The sequence below is a fragment of the Mesoplodon densirostris genome, chromosome 11 (assembly GCF_025265405.1).
Source record: "Mesoplodon densirostris isolate mMesDen1 chromosome 11, mMesDen1 primary haplotype, whole genome shotgun sequence".
Lineage (NCBI taxonomy): Eukaryota > Metazoa > Chordata > Mammalia > Artiodactyla > Ziphiidae > Mesoplodon > Mesoplodon densirostris.
The window spans coordinates 75646253-75663677 of record NC_082671.1 but is presented as its reverse complement, the minus strand read 5'-3'; the positions used below and the strand labels follow the sequence as shown (position 1 = coordinate 75663677).

At 39.6% G+C, this 17425-nt stretch overlaps 1 protein-coding gene and 1 pseudogene across 3 annotated transcripts in view; one reads left to right on the top strand and one right to left on the bottom strand.

The window, feature by feature from the left end:
• Window positions 1–3545, top strand: part of LOC132499003 (small ribosomal subunit protein eS8-like) — a 39923-nt pseudogene extending 36378 nt beyond the window's left edge.
• Window positions 1–16217, bottom strand: part of CRY1 (cryptochrome circadian regulator 1) — a 97530-nt gene extending 81313 nt beyond the window's left edge. The window contains exon 1 of one of the 3 annotated variants that reach the window (XM_060112002.1): window positions 15457–16217. In XM_060112002.1, coding sequence (XP_059967985.1) covers window positions 15457–15614 — 158 coding nt within the window. In that variant the 5' untranslated portion in view covers window positions 15615–16217. The remainder of the gene's footprint in view (window positions 1–15456) is intronic. The other 2 variants (XM_060112001.1, XM_060112003.1) reach the window with 2 other exon arrangements.
• Between the last annotated feature and the right edge of the window lie 1208 nt (window positions 16218–17425).

The following is a 17425-nucleotide window of genomic DNA, read 5'->3' as shown; positions in this document are numbered from 1 at the left end:
ACACCAGCACACATTCCATTAGCCATCATAGCCAATAGTGTCATCACTTACCGTGTAGCTTTTAGAAAACTCAACTCTACAGATATGAGAAAATGACAGTAAGAAAGTCATATAATGTCTTAGTATTATTACAAAAATAGTTTGACTTCACAAATACCCTGAGAGAGTCTTGGGAACCCAAAACGTCCCTAGACCACCCAGTGAGAACTGTGTTACAGGACTGAGGAACCAATAATGAATCAACCCCTCTCTTGTGTAATTTGGTGAAGGAATAAAACAATCAATCAATCAGTCATTCAATCAATCAATGATTTCAGGTAGTAATAAATGCCATGAAAAATAAAACAGGGCAAGGAGAAAGAAAGTGAAAAGTGGGCGATTCAGGGAAGGAGTAGGGGCAATGACATAGGATGGTCAGACAAGGCCTCTCTAAGGAGAGATACTGAAGGAATGAGCCCTGTTAAGTTATAAGGGAATATAATGTTCGGGTAGAGAAGTAGAAATGCTAATACCCTGGAAGTCACTGGAGGATTCTGAGCGTGGGAATGACCTGATTTGATTAAGGTTTTTTAAAATACTACTCTGGCTTCCACATGGAAGAGACTGGGAAGGAAGGTATAAAAATGGAAGTAGAGAAGTTAGGAGGTTAGTGCAGTAGTCCTGAAAGAAATGTTGGTGACTTGGATAGTATGATAGCAGTGGAAATGTGAGATTTGAATGAATATGGGAATTATTTTGAAAGAAAAGCAACAGTAATTGCTGAAGGACTAGAGATGGGGTTGTGAGGGAAAAAAAGCAATGAAGGAAAGATGGTTCCTAGGTTTCTGCAGAGCAATGAGGTGAATGTTGCCATATGTGACACAGAGAAACAGTGGGAGGTGGAGGAGAGGGAGACAAAATTAAGTTTAAGATGCTTATTTGGAATCTGAGTAAAAATACTGGATACCTATGTCTGTAACTCAAGATAGAGGTCAGGGCAGGAAATGCATGAGGTATTCAAGTATGTGACTAGATTAAATCACCTAAGGAGTAAACGTGGATAAAGAAGAGAGACAGAGAATCCAGACCTAGAATTCCACCCTACATCAAAAGCTGTCAAATTAATGTACATTTATATGTTATTTTTTACACTTGCCTTTTTCAAATAACTAACTGTTAGTCCCAATATCAGATAAGAGGGCTTTTTTTTTAGTATCTCCCTTTTCATATTAGGATAATCTTAGGAGCACAGAAGAGAGACAACCCTGGGGGAGGAGGAGGGATTAGGAGTAGAGGTCGTGTGTGTGTGTGTGTGTGTGTGTGTGTGTGTATGTGTGTGTGAGAGGGAGAAACAGAGAGAGAGAGAGAGAGTTGGGGGGAGGGAAAGTGTAGGAGGTAGGAGGGAGGGAGATACTGGTTTGAGAGAGGAGGAGTTCCAGAATATTTCTCCAGAAGTCCTATTTAACATCCTATATTCTAATTATTTGTCCTTGAGTGGTGTGAAAGTTTCTTTATGGGCAGAAACTATGACCTTCATCTTTGTGCCTTGCAAAGTGCCTGGCAGATAACAATCTCTTAATGAACATGTACTGAATGAATAAAATGAAGGAGGAGTGACTTACCCAAAGTCAGCCCAATTGCTACTGAATAGGAAAGCAGGGATTAGTATCTAGGTTTTAGGACAGTCAGATGTTCTAAACTCACTTCAGGCTGTCATTAAAAGGACTACACATTCGGGCCTCACCTTATCTATATATTTTATTTTCTATTTGTCATCCTGTCTAGACTACAAGTCTGATGATCTACCCAAAATTCACTTTCCCTCAGCCTGTCCAGAACCTGTGCATGCAGCTTATGTCTTACCTCTCCCATAAAAACTCTCTTCACCAATCCCTCAATCATCACCCTCCTCCCCTACACCAGCCACACACACACACACACACACACACACACACACACACTTTCTGTGACACCCTATACAATCTGATTTCTGTCCTTACAACTACATTGAAGCTGCTTTCCCGAAGTTTATCAAAGGCCTTTGTAATAAAGTGTAATTTTTAAAATGGTTAAATCACGACTCTCATACAAATGTGAAATGAATATATGGGAAAGATTTTACTTAACTCATTAATGAATGAAGAAACCAGCAAGATGTTAAAACTGGTTCAAATGAGAATCTGACATTCAGAGATTTATATTGCCCAGTCTATAAAATTCATTTGCATGGCGTGAACAGGAATAATTGCATTAGTATAAGCAGGAAACATTTGTTCTGTTACCAGTTTTCTAGAACGAAACTTTTGCCGCCTTTTTGCAGAGTTGTAAAACAGTCTAGTCAATCAAGGACAAAAATATATATCTCTAAATCAAAATAATATAATTCCTGGAGGGTCCTCTAGGTTCTGGAGGGTCCAATGCCCAGCATTCAGATACGCAGTAATTTCTTCTGCCCATTTCCAAGTCTTTGACAAATTTTTCCTGCATAACTGTCAAAACTCATCCTAACCTGCCTTCTTTAGCACAATGAAGGAAAATTCTTGCCACCTTTGTTTTCCTGACTCCCTTTCTCTCTGACTCTCTTCAGTCTCCTTCACCACTTCCTATTCATCTTAAATACAGTATTCTCCAAGGTATTGATGGGTCTTATTCTATCTAAGATCATCAGTCATGCTTCACCTATTAATTATATAGGAATTACTCCCATATCCACAGCTCTAATGTCTATACTCCCTGAACTTGAACTTCTATTTTCTCCATTTCCCATGCTGATATCTTAGCAGCACCTCATATTCATCATGACCTAAACTCACTCTTGTCATCATCTAAATATAATCTATCCCTAACTTAGTTAATGTCTAATTGTCAAAGAGGCATAAAGCATGAGAATCTTACATTTTACTCTCTCCCTCACCCTCCTCTATGTAACTGCCTTTTACAGTCACCTAAACTATCCATCGCACCTCTACAATTACTCTCTTGCATCCCTCCCCTTCCTCACAGCCATTTCCCTAATTCAAGTCTATATTATCTTTCAACTGAACTGTTGATAAAGCTTCACACTGCTATATTGTCTCTTTTCTCTATCATTCACTCAGATGCTAAAGTTATAGTTCCCTAACAGGGGTCAAAGTTTTTCTGACTTGGTCCCACTTTCTGATCCGAGTTCTTATATAATAGTCATCTGTTGTTTTAGGACATCCACCTACTTCCTACTTATTCTACTTCAGTTACTTCAGTCCAGTCAAGCTGATTCCACCCATGAGGCAAACAACTCCAGCTCAGACAATCAGGTTCATAATGACTGGTTCAGAATTGGCCCAAACAGAGCCACTGAAATGCCACAGACTTTTGCTGACACTTCTGGGGCAGAAGCGAATGCTTTTTACTATATACCTGCTATTGTTATTGCTATGTTTTACCACCAGAGGACAGCCTGTCTGAAAACCCAGTGCAGAATAAGTGAAGTTTGGAGATACAAAGAGAATTTGGCCCTTCTGAGCCCTAGCATCAACCCATGTCTGAAGCCAATTTCCCTTGGATTGTTCAATTACACCTGCCAATAAACTGTCTTTCTGCTTAAGCTCGTCTGAGTCAGGCAACCATCTAAAAGCACTGAACCAAGAGTGCTAAACAACACCGCCTATCTTTTTATGCATGATATGATTCGGTTACATCAACCTCCTCGCCAGTATCAGAATACAGTGCCTTCCCTCACTTTTTTTCCTCAGTCTGGAATTTTCTTCCCTCTGGTTGCAATTCCCTTCCCTCTTTTCTCTGTTTATTAAGATCCATCTCATACTTCAATGCTTAGTTCAAATGCCTCAGTGAGGCAATCCCTGGAGGCTGGGAAAAGAAGAAGACCAGATAACGTAGAGATTTTAAACCATGCTATGGCTTTTTGAACCCTTACGTAAGGGTAAATAAATGTCATTGAAGGATTTTAAAATAGCAAAGGACATGATCAGATTAACAATTTTAAAAGATGACTCTGGTTGTTGTGTAAAGGATGAATTAGAGGGCGAGGGGAACAATGATTTGTAAACTATGAAAAATCTACACAAAAAGGATAGTAGTATGGGCTAAAGTGGCAATGGAGATAGAAGAATGTACTTCCATGGTTACTTTATTTCTGAATAAATCTGTCTCTACATTGTAAACTCCCTGAGGACAGAGAATTTATCTGTTGACTACCATTTTATCCACAGAAATTAGCAAAGTGATTGGCACACAGTATGGACACACATTTATTTGTAGAATAAATGAATACACAATTAACAACCTAATATGTAAACTCTGTGAGCAACTGGGCAAATGGCAGTATTATTTATGAAGATAAGAAACAAAAGAAAAGTCAGTTTGGAGTTTTTTGTTTGTTTTTGAGAAAGAGGTAAGGGAAAAGATGAACTCTGTTTTGAACAAATTGAGTTTAAGGTAATATAATACATTCAAATATGGAGGGAATCTATATATAGTGGACACATATCTGGGGGTCAGGTGAGAGATCTGGGCTGCAAATACTAATTTGTGAATTCTGGGCATATAGATTGGTAACTGACTTTATGAAGAGAGAAGATTACCTAGGAATGAGGAAAAGAGGGTGGAGATTACAGACTTAAGGGTCATTTAAGGGTTGAACAGAAAAAGAGAAGTCAAGGAAGAACACTAATAGCTCTGGCAGGAAAAACAAACATAGGAGAGTCCTCTAACCAAAGCAGAGGGAAGAAGAGGAACGTGTAGTCAAATATGTCAAACAGTAAAAAGTCCAGGAATGAAAAGTTTTAAGGTATCCTTTGGATGAAAACAGTTTTGGTGGAGAAGGGGGTGGGGGCAGGTAAAAGCAAGTTTGGAGTGGGTTCAAGGGTGAGTAGAAGATAAAGAAATGAAGTCAGTCACTATTTAGACATCTTGTTCAGGAAGTGTGGCTATAAAGGAACTGAGAAACATAGTTTCAGGAGAGGAATGTCAAGGGTAGGTTTTGTTCCTGTTTGGGTTTTTTTTTGTTGTTTGTTTGTTTATAGAATTTGGTTTTAAGCATGTTTAAATGTTGATTGGAAGCAACTTAAAAAGAGGACAGCGTTAAAGAAAAGGTGAAAGTGAATAATCAAAAATGAGCTTCACGATGAATACATATATCAAAAAATCTATCTTACAGCTTAAATATATACAATTTCAATTTGTCAATTATACCTCAATAAAGCTAACAAAGTTTACAGAGTACAGATGAAAATATTGGGATTTTTAAAGGCATTTATTTTATTTTACTTTATACAATTTTTAAAGGTTACACTCCATTTACAATTATTATAAAATATTGGCTATATTCTTCATGTTGTACAATACATCCTTGCAGCATATCTTACACCCAACAGTTTTTACCACCCACTCCCCCACCCCTCTATTATCCCTCTCCCCCTTCCCACTGGTAACCACTAGTTTGTTCTCTATATCTGTGAGTCTGTTTCTTTTTTGTTAGATTCACTAGTTTGTTGTATTTTTTAGATTCCATATATACCTGATATCATACAGTATTTGTCTTTCTCTGTCTGACTTATTTCACTTAACGTAATACCCTCCAAGTTTCTCCATGTTGCTGGAAATGGCAAATTTTCGCTCTTTTTTATGGTTGTATAGTATTTCATTGTGTGTGTGTGTGTATACACATACATATACATACACCACACACCACATCTTGTTTATCCATTTTTATCCATTCAGCTGTTGATGGACACTTAGGTTGCTTCCATATTTTGGCAATTGTAAACAATGCTGCTATGAACATTGGGATGCATGTATCTTTTGAAATTAGAAAATCCTAAAGACACCACCAGAAAACTACTAGAGCTCATCAATGAATCTGGTAAGGTTGCAGGATACAAAATTAACACACAGAAATCTGTTGCATTTCTATACACTAATACAGGAAGATCAGAAAGATAAATTAAAGAAACAATGGAATTTACCATCACATCAAAAAGAATAAAATACCTAGGAATAAACCTACCTAAGGAGGCAAAAGGCCTGTACTCCAAAAACTATAAGATACTGATGGAAGAAATTCAAGATGACACAAACAGATGGAAAGATACACTGTGTTCTTGGATTGGAAGAAACAATATCGTTAAAATGACCATACTACCCAAGGCACTCTACAGATTCAATGCAACCCCTATCAAAATACCAATGCATTTTTCACAGAACTAGAACAAATAATTTTAAAATTTGTGCGGAAACACAAATGACCCTGAAAAGCTTGAGAAAGAACAGAGCTGGAGGAATCATGCTCCCTGACTTCAGATGATACTACAAAGCTATATATATATATATATATATATATATATATATATATATATACTACAAAGCTATATATACCACAATATGGTACTGGCACAAAACAGACACATAGATCAATGGAACAGAATAGAAAGCCCAGAAATAAACCCAGACACTTATGGTCAATTGATTTACAACAAAGGAGGCAAGAATATACAATGGAGAAAAGATACTGGTTTTGAATAGGGTAAGCAATATCTCTTTCACTGAAGTCATACAGTAGAAGGAAAGAATAACTAAGGATGTGGATACATTTATAGATTCTGTTACTGAAAATTAAGAGACTCTCATGTGACAGCATCAACTGTGTAATAAACATGTTTAAGTTTAAATATCAAAAGTAATCTGTTCGTTAAAAATTATTTTTCCAAATTATGAGTTTGTTACACGTTAGCATCTAAGTTAAGGGAAGTAACTGACCCTCTCCCAAATCCTAGACTTAACAAAGAAAATTTAAAAGATAATTACCAAATGCCTACTTTGTACAAGACATGATGCTAGACATTGTGAAGAATACACAGGGCTCTTCCCCCAGATACTTCCATAGCTTTTTTCTCCTTCATTTAGGTCTCTGTTCTCACATTCTGCTTTATTTTTCTCCATTACAATTACCACCACCTGACATGTTTGTTTTATTGTCTGTTTTTCTTCCTATACTAGAAGCTTCTCAAGGCAGGGACTTTTTCTGTTTATTCATTGTTGTATCCCCAGTACCAAGAATAGTGCCTGCCATGAATATGAACCCCAGATGAACTCTGATTAAATGAATGGTATCTTCTCTTTAGGAAGAAGAGGTGCAATCTGTTAAACAGGGGAGAAATGAATATATGAGAACTATATCAATATTTACAAATGAAAGAAGTAATTACTAAGGATGATATAAGCAGTATCAAAAAAATGATATAAGAGCTCACAAGACTGTTCATCAACCAGACAAGATGATAAAGAAAGGTATATTGAAAACGGCATCATTTGGACTGGGCCTTAAAGAGGTGAGTAGGGTTCTGGGGTTTTGCTTATTTTTCAACATGTACAATTCAATGGTTATTAGTATGTTCACAAAGTTGTGCAGCCATCACCTTCTAGAACATTTTCATCACCTCAAAAAGAAACCCCATGCCGCTTAGCTCAACTCCCACAACCCCTCCCCCACCAGACCAAAGAAGCCACTAATCTACTTTCTATCTCTACATACTTACCCATTGCAGACATTTCATATAAATAGAATCAAACAGCATGTGGGATACTGTGACTGGCTTCCTCACTTAGCATAATGTTTTCATGTCCATCCATGTTGTAGCATGTATCAGTACTCCTTTTTATGATTGAATAATATTCCATTGTACCGATATATCATATTTTGTTTAGCCATTTATCAACAGATGGACATTTAGGTTGTTTCTACCTTTTGGTTATTATGAATAATAGTAACTCTATGGACATTCACATATAAGTTTTTGTGTCACATAACTTTAATAAGAAATAAGTGAAGGAAGGAATTGAAATATTATAAATTACTCAAATCCAAAGATGACAAATTCACGATAAAGTTTTCACTGGTCTGAGATCAAATGGGGCAAAGTGAATTTTCATAAAGCTTAATTTATTCAAATCAAAGAACTGTCTTTTATTTTGTAACAATGTCCTTCAAACTTTTTTTTAATGTTAAAGCACCCCTTTTTTAAAAACTGAAGTATATTCGATTCGCAATGTTGTGCTAGTTTCTGGTGTACAGCAAAGTGATTCGGTTACATATATATTATTTTCATATTTTTTTCATTATGATTTATTACAGGATATTGAATATTGTTCCCTGTGCTATACAGTAGGACCTTCTTCTTTATTTTATATATAGTAGTTGGGATCTGCTAGTCCCAAACTCCCAATCCAACCCTCTCCTGCACCCCCCTCCACCCTGGCAACCACAGGTCTGTTCTCTATGTCTGTGAGTCTGTTTCTCTTTTGTAAGTAAGTTCATTTGTGTCATATTTTAGCTTCCACATACAAATGATATCATATGTTATTTGTCTTTCTCTTTCTGACTTACTTTGCTTTGTAGGATAACCTCTAGGTCCATCCATGTAGCTGCAAGTGACCTTATTTCATTCTTTTCTATGGCTGAGTAATATTCCAGTATATGAGAGTGTCTGTGTGTGTGTGTACCACATCTTCTTTATCCATTCATATGTTGATGGAAATTTACATTGTTCCCATGTCTAAATAGTAGAGCACCCTTATTTTTTAATTGAAGTATAGTTGATTTACAATGTTATGTTAGTTTCAGGTATACAGCAAAGTGATTCAGTTATAACTATATATATGTGTGTTTGTGTGTATATATATGTTCTTTTTCAGATTCTTTTCCCTTATAGGTTATTACAAAATATTGAGTATAGTTCTCTGTGCCATACAGTAGGTCCTTGTTGGTTATCTATTTTATATATAGTAGTGTATATATGTTAATCCTAAACTCCTAATTTATCCTCCCCCCTTCCCCTTTGGTAACCATACGTTTGTTTTCTATGTGTATGGGTCTATTTCTGTTTTGCATATAAGCTCATTTGTATAATTTTTTTTTTTAGATTCCACATATAAGTGATATCATATGATACTTATCTTTGCCGGGCTTACTTCACTTAGCGTGATAATCTTCTAGGTCCACCCGTGTTGCTGCAAATGTCATTATTTCATTCTTTTTATGACTGAGTAATATTCCAGTGTGTGTGTGTGTGTGTGTGTGTGTGTGTGTGTGTGTGTGTGTGTCTGTGTCACATCTTCTTTATTCATTCATCTGTCAATGGACATATAGGTTGTTTCCAGGTCTTGGCTATTGTAAATAGTGCTACTACGGACATTGGGATGCATGTATCTTTTCGAATTATGGTTTTCTCCAGATATATGTCCAGGAGTGGGATTGCAGGATCATATGGTAGCTCTATTTTTAGTTTTTTAAGGAACCTCCATACATTCTCCATAGTGGCTGTACCAATTTACATTTCCACCAATAGTGTAGGAGGGTTCCCTTTTCTCCACACTCTCTCCGGCATTTATTGTTTGTAGAATTTTTGATGATGGCCATTCTGACTGGTGTGAGGTGATACCTCATTGTAGTTCTGATTTGCATTTATCTAATAACTAGCAATGATGAGCATCTTTTCATGTGCCTTTTGGCCATCTGTATGCCTTCTTTGGAGAAATGTCTATTTAGATCTTCTGCCCATTTTTTGATTGGGTTGTTTGTTTTTTCTGATATTGAGCTATATGAGCTGTTTGTGTATTTTAGAGATAAATTCCCTGTCGGTCACATCATTTGCAAATATTTTCTGCCATTCTGTAGGTTGTCTTTTTGTTTTGTTTATGGTTTCCTTTGCTGTACAAAAGCTTTTAAGTTTAATTAGGTCCCATTTGTTTATTTTTTTTTTTATTTCCATTACTCTGGGAGTCACATCCAAAAAGATATTACTATGATTTATGTCAAAGAGTGTTCTGCCTAAGTTTTCCTCTCAGAGTTTTATAATATCCAATTTTACATTTAGGTCTTTAATGCATTTTGAGTTTATTTTTGTATATGGTGTTAAAGAATGTTCTAATTTCATTCTTTTACATGTAGCTGTCCTGTCTTCTCAGCACCAGTTATTGAAGAGACTGTCTTTTCTCCATTGCACATTACTGCCTCCTTTATTGTAATTGACCATAGGTGTGTGGGTTTATTTATGGGCTTTCTATCCTGTTCCATTGATCTATACTTCTGTTTTTGTACCAGTACCATACTGTTTTGATTACTGTCACTTTGTAGTATAGTCTGAAGTCAGGGAGCATGATTCCTCCAGCTCCATTTTTCTTTTTCAAGATTGCTTTGGCTATTCACAGTCTTTTATGTTTCCATACGAATTAAAAAAATTTTTGTTCTAGTTCTGTGAAAAATGCCATTGTTAATTTGATCTGTAGAGTGACTTGGGTAGTATAGTCATTTTGACAATATTGATTCTTCCAATCCAAGAATACAGTACATCTTTCCATATGTTTGTGTCATCTTCAATTTCTTTCATCAGGGTCTTACAGTTTTTGGAGTACAGGTCTTTTGCCTCCTTAGGTCAATTTATTCCTAGGTATTTTATTCTTTTTGATGTGATGGTGAATTCAATTGTTTTCTTAATTTCTCTTCCTGATCTTTCATTGTTATTGTATAGAAATGCAACAGATTTCTGCATATTAATTTTGTATCCTGCAACTTTACCAAATTAATTGATAAGCTCTAGTATTTTTCTGGTGGCATCTTCAGGATTTTCTATGTATCCACAAACAGTGACAGTTTTACTTATTCTGTTCCAATTTGGCTCCATTTTATTTCTTTTTTCCCCTCTGATCGCTGTGGCTAGGACTTCCAAAACCACGTTGAATAAAAGTGGCAAGAGTGGACATCCTTGTCTTGTTCCTAATCTTAGAGGAAATGTTTTCAGCTTTTCACCATTGATTATGTTAGCTGTGGGTTTGTCATACACAGCCTTTAGTATGTTGAGGTATGTTCCCTCTATGCCCACTTTCTGGAGAGTTTTTATCATAAATGGATGTTGAATTTTATCAAAAGCTTTTTCTGCATCTACAGAGATGATCATATGGATTTTATTCTTCAATTTGTTGATGTGGTGTATCATACTGATTGATTTGTGCATACTGTAAAATCTGTGCATCCCTGGGATAAATCCCACTTGATCATGATGTATGATCCTTTTAATGTACGACTGGATTCAGTTTGCTAGTATTTTGTTGAGGACTTTTGCATGTATGTTCATCAGTGATATTGGCCTGTAATTTTTTTTGTGGTATCTTTTTCTGATTTTGGTATTAGGGTGATGGTGGCCTCATAGAATGAGTTTGGAAGTGTTCCTTCCTCTGCAGTTTTTTGGAATAGTTTCAGAAAGACAGGTGTTAACTCTTCTCTAAATGTTTGGTAGATTCACCTGTGAAGCCATCTGGTCCTGGACTTTTGTTTGTTGGGAGTTATTTAATCACCAATTGAATTTCAGTACTTGTAATTAGTCTCTTCATATTTTCTATTTCTTCTTGGTTCAGTCTTAGGAGATTGCACCTTACTAAGAATTTGTTCATTTCTTCCAGGTTGTCCATTTTATTGGCATATAGTCACTTGTAGTAGTCTCTTATGGTCCTCTGTATTTCTGTGGTGTCCATTGTAACTTCTCCTTTTTCATTTCTAATTTTATTGATTTGGGCCCTCTCCCTTTTTTTCTTGATGAGTCTGGCTAAAGGTTCATTAATTTTGTTTATCTTGTCAAAGAACCAGCTTTTAGTTTCATTGATCTTTTCTACTGGTTTCTTAGTCTCTATTTCAATTATTTCTGCTCTGATCTTTATGATTTCATCCCTTCTGCTAATTTTGGGTTTTGTTTGTTCTTCTTTCTCTAGTTGCTTTAAATGAAAGGATGGCAACATCAAAAGGTAGTTCTGTTAATTTACTTAGGCAAAATAAATTTTTAAAAATTTGTTTTTCTGTTAAATCCAAAAATCTAGGAAATACTGTTGATTAAAGGAAATGGCACAAAGGAAAGAAGACAGAAACCCACAAGACAGCCTGAATGCCAAGCTAAGGAATTTGCACCTTATTCTACAGTCAATGAGTAAATTAATAAAGTTGTTTAAACATAAAATTATTGACTCCTGGAAGTCACTTCATTAACAAACAGTAACTGAGTTACTACTATATGAAAAGCACTGTAGTTGGTGCTATGAGAACAAATTAAATAAAATCTGTCCCTCCTTTTTATAAGACTTCAGTGGAAGAAAACAGTCTGTCTCTCTTCATTATTTACATCTTTATCTGTTACTCATCAAGGGCAATATTTAGTAGTTAAAAAAATCCTTTTTAAAAAGGAAAATATGGGACTATTCCTATTATGCTTATGAGTTTTATTTCACTCATTATTTAACAATGTGAGTTGCTGGATGTACAAAGTAAAGCAATATATAACCCCTAATCTACAGAACTTTATAGTCTAGGTTTTATAGACTTATAAAGTACTCTAGAAGAAACTGACTGTAGGCATTTAACTAGGTATTATTTACCTAGGACTTCCAATTTAAGAGCAAATAGCAAATAAGCACTTACTACTACCACTCACATTTTAAGCATTTAACTTTTTTTTTTTTCGGTACGCGGGCCTCTCACTGTTGTGGCCTCTCCCATTGCAGAGCACAGGCTCTGGACGCGCAGGCTCAGCGGCCATGGCTCACAGGCCCAGCCGCTCCACGGCATGTGGGATCTTCCCAGAGCCGGGCACGAACCCGTGTCCGCTGCATCGGCAGGCGGAATCTCAACCACTGCGCCACCAGGGAAGCCTGCATTTAACATTTTTAAACTAATTTAATCCTCCTAACAGTCTTATGAAAAGGGAATCATTACTATATTGTTAAGATATTAATAGATTAAAATATATAACATTTATTATCTTTTTCCAGAATCAACTTTGACACCAATTCTGCTAAGGAAAGTGTTTTACATAGAGTTGCTATATAATTCCCATCAGTACACAAACATGCTGTAATTTCTCCCATCTTAAAAAAAAAAAAAATCCTCTCTTGACTTCATGTTCTCCTCCAGGAACTACACCATTTCTCTGATCCCCCTAGAGGAAAATTTCTTAAAAGTGCTATCTATATGAGTTGTCTCCCATCTTCTCTCAGCCTCTCTCAAGCCATTCACAAAAGGCTTTTGTCTCTGACAGTACTGAAACCACTTTAGTCGTGATTATGAATGATCTCAAAATGCTAAATATGATTTTTAATTTTCAGTCCTCATCTCACTTGACCAGCAACTTGACAAAGGTAAAACATTTTCTTTGAAACACTCTCTCTCCTTCTTTACTTGGCTTCCAAGACACCATACTCTTCTGGGTTTTCTTATCTTCCTAGATGTTCCTTCTCAAACTCCTATGCTGGTTCTTCCACGGGTCCACAATTTCAACACATTTGAGTACCCAAGGCTCAGTTCTTGAACCGCCTCTCTTCTCTATCTACACTCATTTTCTTAATGTTCTCATATAGTCTCATGGCTCTACCAGAATGTGCTTCAACAAGATAGGGATTTTTTAGCTATTTTGTTTATACTGAATGCCCTGCACCTAAAAGTGTCTGACATGTAGTACATGCATGTCATATATCTGTTCAATGACTGAATGGATTAATAAATGGCTTTAAAAGTTACCTATAAAGTGATGACTCTCTAATTTATACCTCCTGCCTGGATCTCTGTCCTTAACTCCAGATATATCCAACTACGTATCTGCTATCTCTACCTGGATGTGTAATAAACATTTCAAACTTAACCAAATTCAAAAGAGAACTCAAATCACCCGCTCAATGCCTTCTTCAACTGACCACTTAGCAAAGAGCAGTTCCATCCTTCTAGTTTCTCAATTTTTTTTTTTTTTTTTTGCGGTACGCGGGCCTCTTGCTGTTGTGGCCTCTCCCATTGCGGAGCACAGGCTCCAGACACGCAAGCTAAGCAGCCATGGCTCATGGGCCCAGCCGCTCCGCGGCTGTGGGATCTTCCCAGACCGGGGCACGAACCCGTATCCCCTGCATCGGCAGGCGGACTCTCAACCACTGCGCCACCAGGGAAGCCCCTCAAGTCAAATTCTGAAATCATTCCTAATTCCTTCTCTTTCTCTCACACCATATATCCAATCTGTCAATAAATTCTGTGAATCCTGCCTTCAAAATATACTCAGCACTTGACTACTTGTCACCACGTCCACAATCATTATGGTCCAAGTCATTATCATATCTCACCTGGATGAATGCAATGGACTCCTAACTGGTCTTAGCTTTTTGTCCACCTCCATCCCACAATTTGAATCTGTTCTCAGAACCGCAGCCAGAGAAGTTTTTTTAAATCTTACATCAAATCACATCACTTCTCTGCTCATAATCCTACAATTATTCCCACTTTGCTGTGAGTAAAAGCCCAAATCGTGACAACTGCCTATAAAGCTCTACTCAATCTGGCCCTATTACATCTCTGACCTCATCTACTACTTTTCCTCTCACTTATTCTGCTCCAGCCATATTGGTTTCTTCTGCTGTTCCTTCCAAAGGTTAAGCATATTTCCACCTCAGGCCCTTTTCTCTTACTGTTCCTTCTCCCTGGAATACTTTTCCCTAGGTATCTGTAATCCATTACTTGCTTCATCATCTTGCTCAACTGTCACTTTCTCTGAGTTTTTCCCTATCACCATATTTTAAACTGCTACTCCAACCCCGACCCCTTGTATTTTTCATCCCTTTTATCTCTATTTCTTCAAATCCTTTATCACCACTAAATACTATATGCTTTCTGGGACATGTGCTTGAAAAGGACAAGAAATTCTATCTGTTTCATTCACTACCGTATCCTTAGTGCTTAAAGCAGTGCCTGGTATACAGTAGGTGATCAATAATCTGTTGAAAGAACGGTTTCATTTCCACCAGGGGGCCTAACAATCCTCTAGCCTGGCGTTTCAGGAAAAGATCATAAAGCTTCTCTAAGATTTCTTCCAGTGCTCTGAATCCTAGAAGGATTATACATTGCCTAGAAAGAAAAACTGCGCTTGTCTAGTCAACCACAAGGAGGAGTGGAGAGGGAGAGCCGAGCAAAGAGAAATGTTTCCCTTGCTTTGCCTGTGGCAACCTCATGGTGGAAGAAAACCGGATTTGGAGGCGACTCTACTGAATGAATGATTTTCTCCATACTATGAGTTAACTACACACACACAAACGTAAACATTAAAAACCGCAATCCCTTCAAACGCCACAAAGAGGGCAAGGAAATCAACCCACGGGCCACTGAGAACTGGAAGGGTGTTTCTTTAACTCCAGCACTAAGCATTCCATAAATCCAGGGGAAGAGTTCCCATTAGCGCAGAGCCACGCAACTCACACCTTAAGGCCAAGGTGTTCCAGGCTGCCAGCACAGCACTCTCTGGCCAGAGGACTATTAAATCCGTTCTATTTAATACTTAAAGCACCTGCGGTAATTAAAACGGCATAGGCAAGCCGGTGCCAGGTCTAAATTCTCAGGTCTGGCCGATCGCATGTGAAGTCTTGATTCATCAAACAGCGAAACCAATTTCCCACGGGATTTTGACTCACCGCCACCTGTTGATGCCAACATTGGAGGAGCCGGCGAACCAGGGGTCGAGGATGTAGACGCAGCGGATGGTGTCGGCGCCCTGAATACACTCCTTCAGGGCGGGATTGTCGTGAAGCCGAAGCCCCTTTCGGAACCAGTGCACAGCATTCACCCCCATCCCGGGGACGCGGCGGGTGGCGGGGTGCCGCCGAGCTCCTCCGCGGAGAAATTCAGGGCAGGGGTGTCCGGCTCATAACCGACACCTCCGGTCGCAGGAGAATCACCGCACCCAAGGAGTGAGGAAAGCACGGCAGAGGGGCGGGAAGGAAAAAATGAGTCCGAGGAGGGGACGGGAGAGGGAGAGGGCGCTGGCGGCGCAGCTGGAAGATGAATGGAGGTTGCCCAGTCAGCGGAGTCCGGGTGTGACGCCTTTAGGAGCCGGCACCCGCCGCCACCTCCTGGACGAGACGCATAACTTCGAGGGCCCCGGACCGCCGGAGGGTGAGCAAGTTCCACAAAACCGAGCCGACACGACGGCCCGAGCGGGCGCGGGCAGCCCCAGGAGGTTCGTCACGGAAACCTAGCCCCACCGAGGCGGCCCCCGAGGAGCAGACGGCTCGCCTGAGGCGAACCGCCGACAGGAATGAGAGAGAATTCAGCCACTGTCGGCCACGCTGCCTCTCGGCCCGGGAAAGAGGAGTGAGGACGGAGCATGGAGGCGACGGTCGAGGCCGCTGGACGGTTGCCGGCCGGTGACCGGTCCCGAGGCTGGCCGAGTGACTCCGCCGCCACCGCCGCGTCAGCGGCCTCGGCCCCGCCCTCGGCTCCTCATTGGAGGGGGCACTCCCCACGTGACCACCGGCACCTCACGTTTCTGAAGTGTGTTTACTACAGCGGCTCTGGGGAATCTGCTTGCACTTCAGTCGCTTCTACGGGGCGACAGCTGCTCCATCTCAAAACCGTCGATCCTCGCCCAGACGCTAGACATTCTGCCTCTGCCCCTTTTCTCGGCTGACTGGTTGGTGTTGCCTGGAAGCGCCCACTGTGAGCAGAGGCCCCATGTGAGGGAAGGCTTAGCCCCGCCCGCGAGGGCCGTGAACGTCCACCATTGGCTGAGGTTCGCCGAGACCCGGATGAGCACGGGTATGCGGGGAGCTCGCGAGCGCGCGCTCTGCTCTGGAAGGCGCGCTTGCGCTCTCGCTGCGTTCCAGTGGGAAGGAGGGCGGGGCCGGGGGAATGGAGCGCGCTCCGGGATTCCTCCCGCGGGGTACACGGAGCCCTGGAGACATCCTGGTGTCTTCCAGGAGTCGGCGGGGCAGCCGGGCGGGGAGTGAGATCAGGATGGGTTGGAAAGAGCAAAGTAGGAGGCTCCACGTAGACTTGGAGCCCAAACCATGTGCTTCCATCCAGCTTTAGCTGGAGAACCCAGCTCTTCTTTGGAGTGTGTAGAGCTGGCGCCCTTCTTCTTGCGGCCCTCGCGTCATGGTACTCTTGCAAGAGGAGTAACTGGCGGGGCGGGTGCCAGGCATCCGTGGAATTCCTTAATATCGTCAACATGTCAGCCCTAGTTTCTTACACTTTGTGTGGTTTTCAGGGCTCTTCGTAATAGGGCCTTTGCCTACCTTCCTGGGGACAATGAACTTAAGGCCATACCATTCCTTAGGCATGCAATGACCTTATATTCATTCAATAATCACTTACTGAATGAAACTGGCACTGTTCGAAGTGCTGCAGGTACAAGGGAGAAAGAGACAAATATCTCAGCCCTCACAGAGTTCACAATCTGTCTCTTAACCTTTATATGTTCTATTTTTCCCTCTATAAAATGCTCTTCTTTAGAATCTGCTGCTCACTACAACCACCTTTGAGGTGGTTGTTATAGATTGAGTTGTGTACCTCTAAAATTCATATAAGCCCTAGTACCTGTGAATGTGACCTTATTTGGAAATAAGGTCTTTGCAGATGATCAAATTAAGATGAGGTCATTAG